A 17,669-nucleotide genomic window follows, 5' to 3' on the forward strand; every position below is an offset into this window, starting at 1 on the left:
ATTCTGCCTGTCATCCTGCACTGATTATACATATTTCAACCCATTCTCTGCTATAAAGAAAACTATTATTTTTTCCTTGTTATAGGTCACAAAACATGGTAATTGTCTTGAAAATTTAGCAACAGCACAGAGAAAACTATGGCATGTTTGCTGATACTTAACAAAAAAAGCATCAGGCTGAAAACATTTGGATCTGCAACTTGAGTTTTTGACAGCCTTACATCTTCATGTACAGGAGAGAGTAGGTACCTGTAAAGCAGTGATACTGTGCCAGACCAAATGTCCCTCCTATCAGTAATAATCTGCTGTACATTCTCTGAGTCAAGCACCCAGGTGATTCAAAAAGAGGGGCTTTCTTCTGCCTCAAGCTGTGTTACAAAGAATGCTTTGAAAAGAAACAGATTTCCCTGGTAAGATTTCAGGCATAAATGGAAGGGTGATACCTAAACAGTTATCAGAAGAGGGTTAGAAAAAGAGAAAGAGGAAAGGCTGATCAGTAATACAAAACCCTGAATTTTGAATCACAAAGGGAATTTTGAAACCTAAGTGTACTCTCAAGTATACATTGCATACTTCCCTATAGAAATATGAACTACACTGTAATTGGCCAGAATAAGTCTATCGCTGCATCTTCGTTTAAATACGGTTTATTTTGAAAACAATCTAAAATTTTAAAACTGGTCATTTTTTTCTATTAATTTGTAAACAGAGTGTTTAATTTATTTTTTTTATAAATACTAAATGTAGGTTGAAATATTTTTAATATTCTTCCTTACGGTTTTCCACACCTGAAACTGTCAAAAGAATGGTTCCAGTTTTGTGCTTAAAATTACATTGTAATTTTAAAAAATTGTTTTCAATAGCTTTTAATCAAGAAGCAATTTGTTAGAGGATGTAGGATGAGATTGGTAGCAAAGGTATATGGACAAAACTGGTACTTAAAGATCTGCCAGCCAAGTAAGACTTTCTCTCCTCTGATACCCTAAGTGCAAGCAGGAGCAGCACAACTCAAAGCCAGCATAGTTGTACAAATTAAAATCTTACCTGTGATAGGAATCAGATTATCTAATTTTTTGTAACATAGTTTCTCATTTCTGTCATTGTACCTTGATATTCTTCTTCCTTATTGCATTTTAACTGGTTTTTGGATCTGTAGTTTTAAATGCCTGGAAGCTGAGTTTTGTGTTCAAATACTGAAACCCTGAGGCTCCTTTTATACTGTGTGACTCAAGGGCTTTGTCAGGAAAGCTATGGTGGGTTTAAGTTGAAGTTGTTGAAAAACAACACTGTGCAAATCTGTCTACGCTTTTCCAGATGTTCTCACTCTGATTTGGTTTGGGATGTTACTGAATTCACGTTTTCTGCTTCACAGTCTGATATCCGTGTCTCAGAGCCATGAGGAAAGTGAGGTTGCACTAGGACAGTGGAGACATGTTGGACGTGTTGTTAACTAGAGGTAGCTTTTGCCACAAGGGTAGAAGAGGCTGGTAATATTTTAGATCACTTCTGTTAATTTTTCAGATCTTGTCTGTTAGATCTTTAGTTATGCTAACGTGTGTTTAATGGGTGTGGAAAATCAGGTTGTAGGTGCAACTGCAGTATCACATGATTCTGTGTGTACATGCTGCAGTCTCTCAGTCTTTATTTAAAATGCAGTTCTTACAAGTCATCAGGTGAAGCGTTTCTTCCTGGTGATGTGTACTTTCATCTTCCACTGACCTCTGTGGAGTCGTGAGCACTATTCTCGGTGCAAATCAACATAACATTATTAATTTTATAGCATACATATCAATCTGATACCTTGCTTTTCTGGATGTATTTCCCCCTTTCATCTCTTTATTGACTTAGCCTTTACAACTTTGCAGCTTTGCTAGCTTTTAGATAAAATTGTCACTCTTACAGTCCCATGAGCGTATCTTTCTTTTTTTTGTTTGAGTTCTAATGCTTTCTACAACTTGTTTGTTTACTTTATTCTTAATATAAAAATAATAAAAGCCTATCTTAATAACTCCAGATATGTACAAATAAAGAGACAATCCACACAGCTTGAACATATAAGGTCATAAATTCTAGAACTAAAGCAGAAGCTCTGACTGAAAACACGTAAATTAAACCAGTGCTCCATGTTATAAGGTGACCTGAGTGACAATGGTAAAACAACGTTACTACCACTTTAATATTTGGCAATAGAATTCTCTGTCATTACCAATACTGAAATTGGTGGCAGAAGGTAAGAGTGGTCTATGTCTCCTCTACACCTTTACACTCTATTTTTCAGGCATCAGCTGGAGCCTGACATCACACGTGATCTCAGAGGATGGTAAGAGTTAAGTTAACCTCCTGAGGCTGACTCATTCCCGTGGGTTACAATGCTACATTTTATAGCCCTTGACCAGACAAATCTATTGCAGTGGTCTGCCTTGTCTTTATTTCTTGTCTACACTCTTGTCCCTTTTCTGATCAAAATAAAGTTATGCCTAGAAGGTGTATTTGTTCAAGTGAGGTAGCTAGCTGAGGTAACAATGTATATATATAAAATGGAGATACTGCAGAAGTTTTTATTTTCTCTGACGTACAGCAATCATGCTGTGAGATCACTTTAAACATTATTACTGAAAGTATTTCGAGAGTAATTTTTAGAGGAAATAAGGACCAAAGAACTATACTTTCCTTGAAGAAACTTGAATGCTTGTTGCAACTGCTGAAACAGTGTATGACATGATCTCTTTGGGTCTCTCCATTTTATTTTTTTTTGTCTTGTTGATCATGAGGTATTTGGGTTGGTAATGCTTTCTCAACATTTTACAGCACTAGGATCTGCCCTAACTTTACCCAGAAATAGGTGTTCTGCTATACAAGAAGTTCTTTACTCTCAAATGTTCTAAGATTTAGATCTTGTTTTCCACAGACAGCTGTATCATCTTCAGAATACTTTTGTTTCTTTAGGAAACTAACTTTGTTACAGAAAGATTTTCCATTTAATCTTTAGTGCAATGCCATATACCATCCTTATACCATCCCAATTTACAAATTAAGTAAGTTTCTGAGGGCACATCATTACTTGTATCTGAAGACATTTTTCTATTGAATTACACACAAAATACTATGTATAGAGCTGCTCTATAGATTATACTGTTCTATAAATTTGTCACTGGTGAACCCTGGCCAGCAACTAAACACCATATAGTTGCTTGCTCACTTCCTGGCCCCAGCAAGACTGGAGAGATGCTGTGCCCAGGCAGCCAGGAGTGCCAACCGTATCCTGGGGTGCATCAAGCACGCCATGGCCAAAGGTCCAGGGAGGGGATTGTCCCACTCTACACTGCGCTGGGGCGGCCTCACCTTGAGTACTGGGTGCAGTTTGGGTGCCATAGTACAAGAGGGACACAAAACTATTGGAGAGTATCCAGAGGAGGGCAGCAAGGATGGGGAAGGGTCTGGATGGGAAGTCTTACAAGAAGAGGCTGAAGTCTGTTGGTTTGTTCAGCCTGGAGAAAAGGAGGCTGAGGGGAGACCTCATCGCAGTCTGTGGCTTCCTGACAAGGGGGAGCAAAGAGACAGGTGCCCATCTCCTCTCTTTGGGGACCAGTGATAGAACCTGAGGGAACGTCACAGAGCTGCAACACGGGAGGTTTAGGTTGGGTGTTAGGAAGAGGTTCTGTACTGAGAGGGTGGTCGGGCACTGGCACAAGCTCCCCAGGGAAAGTGATCACAGCCCTGAGCTTGACTGAAGTGGAAACAGCCATGAGCCCTGAGAAGCATCACTCAGTCACATGCTCTGACTTGGCTGGCCCTGTGTGGAGCAAGGAGTTGAACCATTCTCCCCAGAACTCTGAACTAAGAGTTGCAGTTTCTAGGTTCCACTGTTGCTATTGTTACCAGCTTGTTCATTTATCATGAAACTCGTAGTTTGGATACACCAATAAAATTTATGAAATAATAAGACTGATACATTGTCTGGCAATGTTTGTATGTTCTCTGAGATGTTCAAGTGAATGTTTAATTTGTTCACTGTCATGCTTTTTGTTTGTGTGTGCTTGGCTATTTATCATTGTCTGTAGTCTTTCCATGTGGCTTTGCAGTTAATTTCCTTGATATTTTACTCCTTTAATTTACATTTCCTCTTTGCACCAGTATACAAATGTGCATTTTATAGCCTTGCCACCTTTATCTGAGAGAGATCTCCTTACTTTTAAAATTTGGAAGGCTGATTCCATTTGAATGAATAAGGACAGCTGAGCTTACTTCTCTGATGTCCAATATATCTCCTACATGGTGCAACTTCCTGTTGGACCATTTCAAAAGCTACAAAACCACATTGTAATTTTTTTTTTCTTAGAGTGTGCTTTTGTAGTTGAGGCTCATCCTCTCTCAGTCTGTTTCCTTCTATGAGCATGGTCCAAGTTGCCCTAGCTCCCTGCCTGTAACAGCTGAGAACAGAATGAACAGCCCTGGAGAAACAAATCAAAGAGCTTCAGGCAAAGTATGTTAATCTAGAAAGGGAGAAATATGATGCCGTTGAAAAAGTCAAGGATTTCATAAAGCTCTTAGAGGAAGCTAACTTACAAAAAAATCGTGTGCACTTTGGAGAGAAACAAAAGGAAGAGGAGATCCAAAAGATGAAAGAAGAAATGGCTCAACTTGCAGAAAATACTGCTGCAGCAATTAGAAAGGCAGTAGACGCCTCAAAGAAGCAATATAATGTGCATATACAAATAATTTCGAGTTACTTCGTTCCTTTCAGCTCTGTACTTGCTAAAAAGTCTATGTGCAAGATATTTTATTGTAAATGCTGTGAATGGAGGGACGCAAACTTGAATCACAAAATGGGACAAATTTCATTGAACCTCCTCTCCCCAAATTTGTGGCAGGGTAATTTTGGTTTTAATAATTAAACTTTAGCTAAATACAGAAAAATGTTGATGGGAATAGGTAGAAAAATTCCCATCAGAGAGGATCTGACAGGACCAGATGGGAACAAATCTGGATTTGGATGAATCTGCTGTCCTTTCTTTGAAATACATGAACAAATGCCCACTAATGACTGTATTTTGAATACACTGGAGGCTGTAGAGTACTTTATCCCAAATGCCAATAAACAGGCTTCATGATTCTGCAGTCACTTCCTATGAGTTGAAGGCATTCTGCAGAAAAAGAGTTCTGAGGATTTTATAGTTTAATATGATGAGGCCCATATATGATGATTGAAAGAACGCATTTTTTTCCCATTTTAAACTCAGCCAAGGTGTCAGTGTTGACAATCACAGTTCTGCTTGAGTCATGGAAGTTGAATATGCTAGGACAGTCTTCTGACAATGAGTTACTGCTTTTGTCTCTCAGAAAACAATTCTGAAATAAAATTCTATTGCCTGCTTTTTGTAAAATGCTTTTTTCATAGTTGCATAAATATTGAAACAAAATAACTTGAATTGTACAGCTGATGATCTAAAATATGCTTAGTTTTATTTCATTAAACCAGAGAACTTAGGAATTGGAAAGGTAGGAGCTTGAACCGTCAATTCTCTGTTGTGCAGTTTGGCTCATGTTCAGCTGTGGAAAGTAGTATTTGAGCTTAGTGCTTGTGTGGTGGTGGAGATCAAAAACCAAAATCAGGTTTGGATTCTGTTCAGCTTTCATTCAGGTCAACAAAGTCTTTTCAGCAGGATATTTCATACTGTTTTTTTATTCTTATTTTAAATAAACAAAGGAGAGTGGACTCACCCATGCAGGATTCCTTCTTCCCTGTTAACTCTAAATACAATTTTTTTGTCTAGTCATCTCACTATTATTTACTTTTCATAGGTTTTTACATAAGCTTTACTAAATCCCTGTGATCCCTTTTTTTCTACACCATTTAATGGTTCTCCTTTCCTATAATTTAAACCTTGCAAGCAATTTTCTTTGAATAGTATTCTTCGAGTGTTTTTTAAGCTGCAAGCGTGTTTCTGGCTTAGTAGTGTATACCATGTTTCAGAAATTATCATAGAGAAACTGCTCTTTATTATTACTGTCTTTATTAGTCACTAGTAATAGTAGCAATGATAGTAAAGCCATTTTAATTACGCAGCATTAGGAGCATCACACATCCAATCGGGCTCTATTTCTTGCTTAAAACTCACAAGGCGTCTTCAACAGCAGAAGTGGGACCTAAAACCAACACTTCTCTTGGCACCCCTGCTTTGGGCCTTGTCAAAGCCAGGGTTCAAGAACCATTCCAGTAATTCTGGAGCGGCGCCGTATCTTCCTCCCGCCACCTGAGCTGGTATCTGTTTAAAACACCTCCTACCTGCTAAGAGCATCCTCGCGGATAGACTGCCTGCCCTGGGCCAGCTGCACAGGCGGTACAACCATTCCTATGCAAAGCTGGGATAACCATACAGCGGGCTCATGCGCTCCGAGGGCGTGTTGCTGATCAGCAATGGACAATATTTAAACGGTAGAAACTCTGCTGGGGAGAATTGGCAGCCAGGACAGTTTTGAATTGCCGTGTCTTCTTAGGAACCAAAAATTCAGGTTGTGAACAAAGAGGTATACTGGTGCTTCTTCATGCGGCGAGGTATGAATAAGCTTTAAAAACATCTCTGTTTGACCACTCTAACTCCTGACACTTCTGTTGTTATTTCATGAACACTTTTGGTAGACTGTAGCAGGGAGGGATTTTTAATTGATTGTGCAGAAACTGGTTTTTCATTACTATTGTAGTTATTTTGCTAAAGACACAGACCAAAAAAATAATGTATATTTAAGAATATTTTCTGGTTTAATGTATTCATTCATATTTTACATTCTAAATACCATGTTGTTTATTGTCACAGAACGTATCCTATTGAACCAGTAAACCAGAATGAAGATAATTCTCATCTAATGGAGCTTAGTCTGAATGATGCTGGGTTTTTTCCATTGCGTTTGCATTCTAAGAAGAATTACAGTCAAGTATTTTTTGCTTGCATCTTCCAGGCTCTAACCAGAGAGTTGCAGCACAGGGTACAAGAGCTGAGAACAAAAATCAAACAGGCAAAAAAAATGGGAGAAGTGAGAGTGTGCCAAAAGGGTCTTTCCCAAGAGTCTGTTCAGTTGGCAGCATCTATTCTTAATGTTTCAACAACTGATCTGGAGGAAATATTACAAGTAGAAGATGATGAGGTAAGTTATTTTAAGAACTCTTGAAAGTAAAAAGGGGCTAAATCAGAAGATCCTGTATATTTCCGGTCTTGAGGAATAGAATTTCCAGGTAAAGACTGGAATTACATTATGCAGCATCCAGCACAAAAAGAACAGAACAGTTTGATTTAAATAAAAAGGTCAGGTTAAAGACTCACAAGGTGGCAAGACTTTGGGCATGCATAAATAGAAATATACTGTTCTGAGCATGTAGATGTAAAAACATTATTTAAAAATCCTTAGTATTTTTCTTTATCATGACTATTTGACAGGGTTGTACATTTTAAATGCCTGCTGCATTAATGAAAACAAAATTAGAATGTGTCTTGCTGTGCCAGATTGATTCTGTTGATGCTGCCTTTCTTGAATTCTGATACCTGTTAAAGGTAGTTCTAGTAAACAGATGGTTTCTGGGGGAATCCATTGCCTTTTTTTTTCTTTCCCCATTTCTAGTGTATATTTTACTGTGAAATACTTGATAGCATTTCATCAAATCACCTTCTATCAAATAGATACAACAATAGGATTTCTTAACCAGATTTATTTAGCCCTGATGAAATAATACACGATAAAGCCTGTACAATTACTTTAGTTGTCTAGGAATTGACCATTATTGGGCTATAGCAATACTTTGGTGACGACTTATTTAATGTTTATTTACTGTATATCCAGTTACATGTTTCCTTTATTGTTCATTATGTTCTTGTCAGATGGTGTCAAAATATGTTGTCTATATTATATGTTTCTATTTTTAGGAAACAGAAAAGACAAAAATGGATTTTGAAAAAGATAAAGAATGGCTTCGGTATATACAAAAACTTCTTCAAGCACAGGTGCCAAATTTATATATTCCCTTAATGAATTATAACTATCTACTCTGAGTAACTAAGTGGTTTTAGGTTATAATTAATCTGTTGCATTTGTAATTATGCTGCCATCAATGGTCCCAAGCTATACTGTGATGAGGCAATGTAAAAATCCTTGTTTTGTTGCATTTCATTTTTATTTCTCCTACAATAAGAGTCACTAGATAACACCAAAGAGATGTTAACCAAGGATTTGTGGTAGCAAACAGAACAGGTGAAACCAGTGAAACAGTGCTGGAGAAAACCAGCACAGATCTTGGCAAATGTGTTAATTGAATTATTGAAACAGTGTGTAATGCTTGCTAGAGTGAAAAGGATCCATTCTCTCATACCTCTTAGGAAAAAGAGATTTTTTATTATGTGCCTTTAAAGTTAGTAGTTGATATGGACACCTGAGGAGTTCATGGGTTTCAGTGACCTTTTACTGTGGACCTGTTTCCAGTCAATTCATGTTTTCCTCATAGCCAGACAGCTGTTTATTATCGTGTCTTCCCGCATTCTCTACAATATTTTCTACTGAGACCTCGAGCAGCTTGTTAGTGGGAAGTAAATATTGATTTGGCATCCTGTCAATGCAGAAAGAATGAAAAAATTTCCACCAGAGGCCCCTCAAACATTTTCCTATCGACATTTTCTGGGCAGAGAGGAAAGCTGCATAGAGGATGACAAGGCTGAGACTAGCAGAAATCCCTGAGGGGTCCATTGAGACTGCCGCTGTGACCTGTGTGATACTTTTTCTTCTCTTTCAAGTCTTTTTTTTAATACACACAGAGTCTGCTGGGATGCTCCCCTCTTGTAAGTGATCAAGGGCAGTTTATTGGCAGGTGAGAGCCCTGCTTTTCTAGCCGTAGTCAGCTTTTGTTTGGACATCACTGACAACATACACTGACTGTTGAAACTTTTCCATTATATTTTAGTTGTCTCTGTTATTCAGATGATGGGTAGCTGATGTCTGAAAAGAAATAAGATTTGATTTATAAATCCAGTGTTCCTAATGCATATTCACTAGCACAGGTCCATTAGCAGTGTAGTTTATTTCAGTTAAGAAGGCGAATGATTGAAAATATTTTGAAAGCCATTTCAAAGGCACAATCACATTCAGGTTTAGATATTTTATCATTAATAGCTAGATTGTGTCCTGTGACCAGATTTTTAAGAAATGACAGTTTTTCCCTCTCTCATTATCAAAACTTACTGCCATTAAGACTGCTTAATTGCTGCAGTGGAGGAGATGGAAATACGAGTTTGCTTTTACTGGCTTTGTCAGAAATCCTGTCAGTTTAATTTGACCTCGTAGTGTTACATGGAACTCAGCGGTAAAACCTCAACTATTTCTATTCACTAAATAGCCTTAGTTTTAAGACTATTTTTTAAATCTCTAAATTTCAATATTCTGCCCATGTTGTGGACAACAACATAGGAATCGGATTCATGTAATATGAAGAATTGCTATTTTATCCCTGGATATCATTCTTTGGCAGATGATTAACAAATCCTAAGCAGTTTTTTATCACTTCTCTTCATCCGATATAGACAGCAAAAAAACAGGGCACAGAGAGTGAGGGGGTTGTTGGCTATGTAACCAGCTATATAAGGATTGCAAACGCTAGTGGAGAATAGAGGAGCCCATTGCTCTTAGCTGTATCAGTTTGTGTACAAGTTAATAGTGGTTTTCAGTGATTTTTGCTCCATCTTGTGGGGTTCCTCAGAAGGAGCTCTGAGGGTAAAAGTAATTCTTGGCAAGATGGCCATTTCTAAAGAACTGCAAGGAGATTTGTGCTTTTTGGGAGCAGTCAGCTCTGCTTTTCATCTCTCTCTGTGCTAAGTCACAGGGATGGAAATTGCTAGGATTTCTTGGTCTGTTTGGGAGCAGCTCACTGAAGAGCTCGAAGCCCTTTAAAATGCTTCTCCTATCTTGCAGAGAGTTCGGTTTCCTTTAGTGGGCATTGGTAATATTTGTGATCAGAAAACTAAAGCTTGTGGTGAAATGCAAGCTTGCTGTTAGGACTTAACGGGCTGCTCACTTAGCGTTACAGGTTGGCAAACTGTGTACCCATTTGCACCTCGGACAAAGATGCGCTCCTGCCCCTTTCTGTTACTCTGAGAAAATGTTCTGTTGAAAATTGCATCAGATCACTTAATATTGCATTTTGATATAGTGTCTTTTTGTGCCATTGAGCTAGAACTTTGGTACATAATTGCCCAGCAGTATTGATTTAATTGCCTAGGTTTATTTGTGGACTCCTAATTATTGACTGGAGGTAAATTTAATGGAGAAACCTTTATGAACACTGGGAAACTGCTGCTGTTGCTGTTATACATAATGAACTGCATCATATCCCTTTAGATCATTCTTCAAGCTAATTTTATTCCGTTGTGACAGTACGATAACATTTAAAATGTCACAGACATTTTATTTTTATTACTGACATACGCCATTTTACTGCTGCATTAGAATTTTGGAGGGGACTGAGGGAAGCACTAGTTGCTTTTTACTGTCATTTTAGGATTCCCTAAAGTGTAATGATAAAGGATAGCACACCTCTGTTTTACACTTCATCTGTACCTTTATTTTCCACACTCATATGACTTTGAAAAAGTCTTAATTTCTGTCAGCTTTATAAGAATTCTAATATTTCAGTTATAAATATTGTTGCATTCGAGGCTCACAGACACCAGTCAGAGTTTGTGTCCTTATTTTATCAACTACTCTAGAAGCACATATGGAGAAACTACACCACTGCTGAGAAGCTTACAATTTGATAAGACATCTCCGCATCAGGATGTTACTCTGTCAATAAGAATCTTGTAATTAAAAAATACAGCCATACCCTGATTGTACAGAGCTGGTAAAAATCACTTACTGCATAAACCAATGTCTTGAATGGCCAGTGGGTTTTTTCCTTGGCCTTTTTGTATTTGTACATTAACACCCAGTGACTAGAATGTTCTCACTAATGTATAAAAATGAAACATCTTAATAACTGACATTAGGATAAAGGGTAAAAAGTTCTTTTGCCTACAAAGGACCAGTGTGTGGAGAGACTTCACAGGAGTGTATGCAGATATCTGCTCCCTGCACAAGGGAATTAGTCATGTATAGAGACATCAAACTGTGTATGCACTGGTGATTGGGCATGGGAGAGAGAAGTATCACATAAGAGTATGGTTATCTCAATAAGTATGTGTGTTTACAGCTTGTGTGGTGAGTGATGAGTCTTCTACCTACCCACTTTGTCCCTCATGTGTGGGTGTGTATGCCTTATTATTTGATCTTGGCATAGTACAGTAACACTCAGTTTTTATAATAATTTTTTAAAAAAACAACCAACCATCAATCTTATCTAGCTTCTTCCCATCATAGGAAACTTAAATTGCTGAATCAAGAGGGTGACTTCTTTGCACATAGCTTAGACAAGTTTTCTTGTACTACCCAAGGCTTTCATTCATTGTGACTGATTGTAAGGAATGACTTGGAACAAACTGTTAATAATTTTTTATGTGAGTACAGCATTGTTAGCACAATCCAGATTACTGCCTGAAGTCTCCAGAATCATCTGCCTAACTCTTCCAAGCATTGAACCAAGTGATAACATCGATTTGACACGTACCTTATCAGATAGATATACACTCGCCTTTCTTCCCTCCTTGTGGATAGCTGAGGAGGGTACATTGCACATAAACAAAGCTGCCTAATCTCTCTCATAACCTCATTATGAATCTACAAATCATATTCCAGTGGTGAAAACTTCCAGAAAAACTCCCTTGCATCCGTTCTGTGAGTGCTCTATAGGTATGTGTATAACCCGTCTCTAGAACAGGGTTTCAAGCAGTGTATTTGCTCTTCATTGGTAGAGGTTTTCCCTAACCCTTTTTTAGGATTTGCCCTGCTTTCTAAGTGTGGACTCTTCCTCTGGTGTCATCTGGGGATGTGCACTAACAGCTATGATTATTTCCTTTCAGATTTCTTTGGTTGGAACTCACCTGCTTTGCTTTCATTAGCCTCTCTCTTATCTGCATCTAAGTCTTCCCTGTCTCTTCAGACAGGTCTTTGCTCCTTGCTTGCCCCCTGTTCACACACACCCGTGCACAAACATACCTGCACAGAGTCACCACTGCCTCCATCATCACGTGGCTCAAGTACCTGCACCTTAAAAAGCAGCACCAGCACAGTCTGAACCGTATCCAGGGCATCATTAACACTGATACCAGCCCACCAGAACGTAACCGTGATTCTCTTGCCATTATGAGAGTAAGAGCTCCGTTGACATTCCATTGTGGTATAAATGTACTTTTTTCTCCTGCACACAAACAAAACCACACTGCATCACTTACCCTGGACTGAAAGCGGGGAGAGTTGGCTTGATTACTCAGGATAAGAACACAGACAGGTGCATACATATTTCTATAACCATGTATGTATAGCCATCACAAAGCAGAATAGACAAAGAACAATAATGAAGTGAAGCGTTTCTCTAATTTTTTTGTGGACTTTGAGTTTATAGTGAAATTAGGAGGTTTTGGTCATTATAACCTGAATTTCTTTAGGTTTATTTTGTCTTATTATTTATGGTTCGCTTAATTCAATTTGGGGCAGCTCTGCAGTGTGTTTGGATAGTTTAGTTGGGAAATGTGTTATATCGATGCTCCATATGGGGAGATTTAAAATAGGTGTAACCACTAATTTGTGTATTCCAGAAGTTAAATACCTTTATATTAACACATTTTAGTGTGTGAAGCAAAGTCCAAGTAGCATTGTACTCTGTGAATGGAGATGCTGTGTTGCATTAGAATAGCAACACTGCCTTGCATTCATTATAAGCATTTTCACTGGCAGGTGAGTCTATATTTACGCACTTGCACTGAGCAAGTCTCAGTGTTGTCATGTAAGGTCAATAAATATTACTGGTTTATTTTTTTACAGAAGGGATCTCCAAAAGAAGTATAGTCAAGGTCAGAATAAATATGTGAAAGAAACAAATAACTATCAGGATTCCTGAATCTTTAGTATCATATTACCTTAGAGCTATCCATATATCAAGATCCATCTGATAAGTTGTGCAAGGAATATGTCATTTCATTCACATGGCTTTCTGGTATCAAAGAAGAAATCTGTAATTCTGGCAAAGATGAATAAATAAATAAACATCTTTAAATCCACTTATTTTTTCTCAATATATACAAATCAATTAAATGCTACTTAAAGCCTACCATAATGTCCTGATATAGGATCACTATCACTGTTAATTCTTAGTGTTCAGATAAATTGGTTGTGGCACAGATAACTGGAAAACATTGGAAGGAAGTATCATTCTGTATTAAAATATATAATTATCAGTGGTATAAACAAGCTTTCACTCCTTAGGTGTGCACTTGGTACTCAGTGAACTCCCAAAGCCTTCCCCAAGCATATGGCAGGTTTGGAAGCTGGGATGAATACTTCAGAGTAGAGACATCTTCAACAGTTGTGAAGTTCTGGGGAGAAATGTAAGGGAAGGCTTCCCAGGATAGTTACAGAGCCATCATTAAAAGTAAATCTGACAGGCTTCTATTAAAGATGAAGACTGTAGAGATCATCGAGTTCTGGTTGCCTGAATTGAAAGAAAACCAGATAAAAACATGTAGCACTTACTGTGAAACCAACAAATGTTGAAAGAATGACATCAGATTCAACTTTCAAATGCTCTTCATTTAAATGAATGATTTAAATGGAAAGAGTTCTTGAAAGATCACTTTGCTATGGCATGGAAGCCACAGAGTAGTGAGCAACAAGTAAAATGTAGCTAGAATGATACAAGCCAGAGACATCAATAAGAAACCATTCATCTCAGGCACAACATTAAGGAGGTGAAATGTATAAGAAATTAATGTAGTCAAACTAGGCAAGAAGAATTAGAGACTTTGAGGTAATGGTACAGTGTTCTCATAAAAAACATATTTAGACAAGGAGGGAGAGCAATTAGCGTGAATAGGATGCTGGGGTCAGTGTTTTTAAAGCACAGTAGCACCTAAATGTCACAGAATTTCAGATAAGATTATGTTTTATATTACTCTGAATAGATTTGTGCTCAGTGAATTGGATCCATCTATTCCCCAAAAAGTCATCACAATAGCATTCAGGAGAAAGTTGACAGGTGTAGATCACTACTAGAAAATTCGTACCATAAACAGAAGTTAGTTATGACAGATGCAGACATGTTTGGCCAGCCCTTCAGAACCCCCTTTCCAGTAGAAAAGGGAAATAATGCATATTTCATCCTTTTTCTGGAACTACAAAGAGACTCTTGAGCAACATGTAGGATTGACATTAGTCGCTTTGTGATGAATGCTTGCTATTAACAAGATTGTCCTGCTACCATTTTAGAATACTTTTCTGACTTGTTAGTAATTATAAATATCAGTATATAGATTCTTACCAGTGTATCATTTCTGGCATTACATCAGCACTGGCCTTTAATGTACTTCTGTGTCTGGGGTTTTTTTTGATTGGTTTATAAATTTTGTTTCATAGCACTAGGAAATAGGCAGTAGTCTATCTGGTGTAAGTATCATACAGTTTCCTCGTTAAGAAGCAAATAGAAAAGTGAAAAAATAAAATCAGAGGAGCAATACTCAAGTGCTGAACTACAGAGTGATTCTACATCTGGAAGTTTTGCCATGGACTACAGTTGTGAAAAGAGAGGAAACTAGTGGTTAGCCTGCTATATTTTATCTAATTTATTTCTGGTGGCCTGTGAAGTTCTGTGGTGGTTTGGCCCTGGCTGGAGGCCAGATGCCCACCAGAGTCAGACAGAATCACAGAATTACAAGGTTGGAAAAGACCTTTAAGATCATGAGGTCCAACTGTTGTTCCCTTTCTATGCTAAACCATATATCTAAGTACCTGATATACCCTTTTTTTAAACACACCCAGGGATGGTGACTCAACCACCTCCCTGGGCAGCCTGTTCCAGGCCCTGACAACTCTTTCAGTAAAATTTTTTTTCCTAACATCTTACCTGAACCCGCCCTGGTGCAGCTTTGTGCAATTTCCCCTTGTCCTATCTCCTGTCACCTGGAGTCGCTCTATCACTCTCCTTTTAAGCTGGACAGGGACAAAATACATATTGAGAGGCTTAGGAGTCAAGACAAGGGCAGGGAGAGATCATTCTGCAATTAGTGTCACGGGCAGTACAGGCTCAACACAGAATAAAGGAAAGAAAACTATCTCATTTATTACATGACACTGCACAAGTGAAACCAGAGTCGGGTAATGAGAAGCACGACCAGATCTGAAAACACCTCCCCCCACCCCTCCCTGCTTTGTGGACTTTATTCATGATTTCACTCCCTTCTTCCCCGCCCAGGGTGGAACAAGGCAGGGGAAATGGGGGGTTGTGGTCAGCTCCTCACGAGTTGTTTTCCTTCTTGGTCCAGGGGAGGCATTCCTCACACCCTTTCCCTGCTCCAGTGTGGGGTCTCACCCATGGGAGACAGTCTTCTACGAACTTCTCCATTGAGAGACCTTTCCCACGGGACTTCACCTCTTCACCAACTGCCCCAGAGTGGGTCACTTCCATGGGATGCAGTCTTAGAGTCATAGACTATCTCTCAGGTCCAGACTGCTCCAGCCTGGTCCCCCACAAAGTCACAACCCTTCCACTCCCCCATAAGCAAACCTGGTCCAGCATGGATCTCTCTCTGTGTCTCTCCCCACAGGCCGTAGGTCCTGCCAGGAGCTTGCTCCAATGCGGATCACAGCATCTTCCACATGTCTCCACCCACTCCAACGTGGGGCATCTCCACAGGTTGTAGGTGGGGTCTCTGCCCCCATCATCTTCCATGGGCTGCGGGGGACACCCGCTGCACCATGGTCTTCTCCACAGGCTGCAGGGGCATCTTTCTCTCTGGCATCTGAGGTGCCTCTTCCTTCCCTGCTTTCCCTGCCCTTGGTGCCTGCACAGTTACATCTTCTCACTCCCTTCTCTGTGAGCAAAAAGTGGCTGCTTGGGGACTTTTTTCTTCTTAAATGTGATTCCCAGAGGCACTGTGACCATCACTGATGGGCTTGGCTGTGGTTAGTGGCGGGTCCAGCCTTGAACTGGCTGGTCTTTGCTCTGTCTGGACTGCAGAGAGCTTTCTGGTTGCTTCTTGCAGAAGCCACCTCTGCAGCCCCCCTTTCTCCACCAGAACCTTGCCACAGAAAACCACAACATGGCCTTATTAAGATAAAACTACCTCTCCTGATACGGGCATCAGCTATGACTTTTGGTGTCACTGCTGCTCTCACCAGGAGTTCAAGAAAGGTGACAAGAGTTTCCAAGAGTGAATGAAAACTGTTCTGCTGCCCACTGGCGTGGCACTGACCACTCTCTCTGGGTGGAGCTGCAATGACTCGTGGTTTGTCCAAAAGCCACAATGCACTGACGCACCAAGGCTGTGAAAGCAAAATTCTTTTAAGCATTAAAGCAATGACACTGAAAAATGGATCTAATCTTTCTTTGAAGACATCAATTGTGCAAATGTATCTTTTATATTGGAGGAGGTATTAGAGAGATTTTAACTTTTCTCTCTAAATATCTAAATGCAATTTTTGGTACCATGTGTCAGAGAAGGTGGTGTTTGTGTCATATCCCAGTCTGCAATTGGAGGTTTTGGGTTTTGTTTGTTTTGGGTTTTTTTTGTTTCCAAGTTGTCATGTGTGATTCCAAGCTAGGTGCCACAGCACTGAGAGCTGTACTAGTAGTTCCATCACATCCTCCTGAGAGTAGTGAACATACACTACCATTTCTGCATGCCCTAGAGATGACTGTAACCTCTTATTGATCAGCTGATTGAAAATAAATGACAGAGATGCTGGTACTGCAGTTTACATCATTAACATGGTCAGTAAAGCATGAATTGTTCAATAAGGCGTTTATCTTTTTTTCATTTTACTCTGTTCTTTTTATCATTTTTATGATAGAGAGCACATTTTCAGACACTAACCAGGTAGGTGAACTTTAAAGATCAGATGTGTGCATGTGTGATAGTTCTCAGAACTAAGTGTAATCTAATGGTTTAAAGATATTTAATAAAAGTTTTTCACATGAAGAAAAATAAAGTTCAATGATCTTTTTATTTTTCCTATGTTTCTTTTTCAGTTTCCTTTTGCCTCACACTTAATGGATGCCATACTGGAAAAATTAAATGAGAAGAAAAAACTGGTAGAAGAGTACAGTTCTCTCATGAAACCTGTTGTATGATATTGCTAAGAACTATCCCTGCAAATTGTGACTACAACACGTTTGCTGTTTCCTTGTGTCGTAAGGAACTGTCAATATGTATGTTCAGCACATAAGTAGAAACCGCGAACTGATTAATTGTTGAACTAGAGGAATTAATTACATTCCTGTTTAGAAAGAAGTGTGGTATTTGATTCCTGAAGACAAAAATTGCCACAAATCAATACAAAGCTTAAAAATTATTTTCCTTTAAATGTATTAGCAGTGAACCAGTGCAGACTTTGTAGACAGGATGTTTTTGATACGACCAATATGCATCAGTTCAATTCAGATAGTACCAAAAGCAGCTAAGTAACTCCTAGCTGTACTAGTGAGAACAGTAGAAGTAGGATTTACAAAGGTAATGGGAATATCTTTGGAATTTTGAATACCTGATTTA

At 38.8% G+C, this 17,669-nt stretch overlaps 1 protein-coding gene across 1 annotated transcript in view; it reads left to right on the top strand.

The window, feature by feature from the left end:
- Positions 1-17,368, top strand: part of CNTLN (centlein) — a gene marked incomplete at its 5' end in the record, with an annotated part of 194,879 nt that extends 177,511 nt beyond the window's left edge. Inside the window, 3 exons of the mRNA XM_084278162.1 lie at positions 6,958-7,143; positions 7,917-7,994; positions 17,150-17,368. Coding sequence (XP_084134288.1) covers positions 6,958-7,143; positions 7,917-7,994; positions 17,150-17,251 — 366 coding nt within the window. The 3' untranslated portion in view covers positions 17,252-17,368. The remainder of the gene's footprint in view (positions 1-6,957; positions 7,144-7,916; positions 7,995-17,149) is intronic.
- Positions 17,369-17,669: the final 301 nt, after the last annotated feature.

This window comes from Gallinula chloropus (genome assembly GCF_964237585.1).
Source record: "Gallinula chloropus genome assembly, chromosome: Z".
Classification (NCBI taxonomy): domain Eukaryota; kingdom Metazoa; phylum Chordata; class Aves; order Gruiformes; family Rallidae; genus Gallinula; species Gallinula chloropus.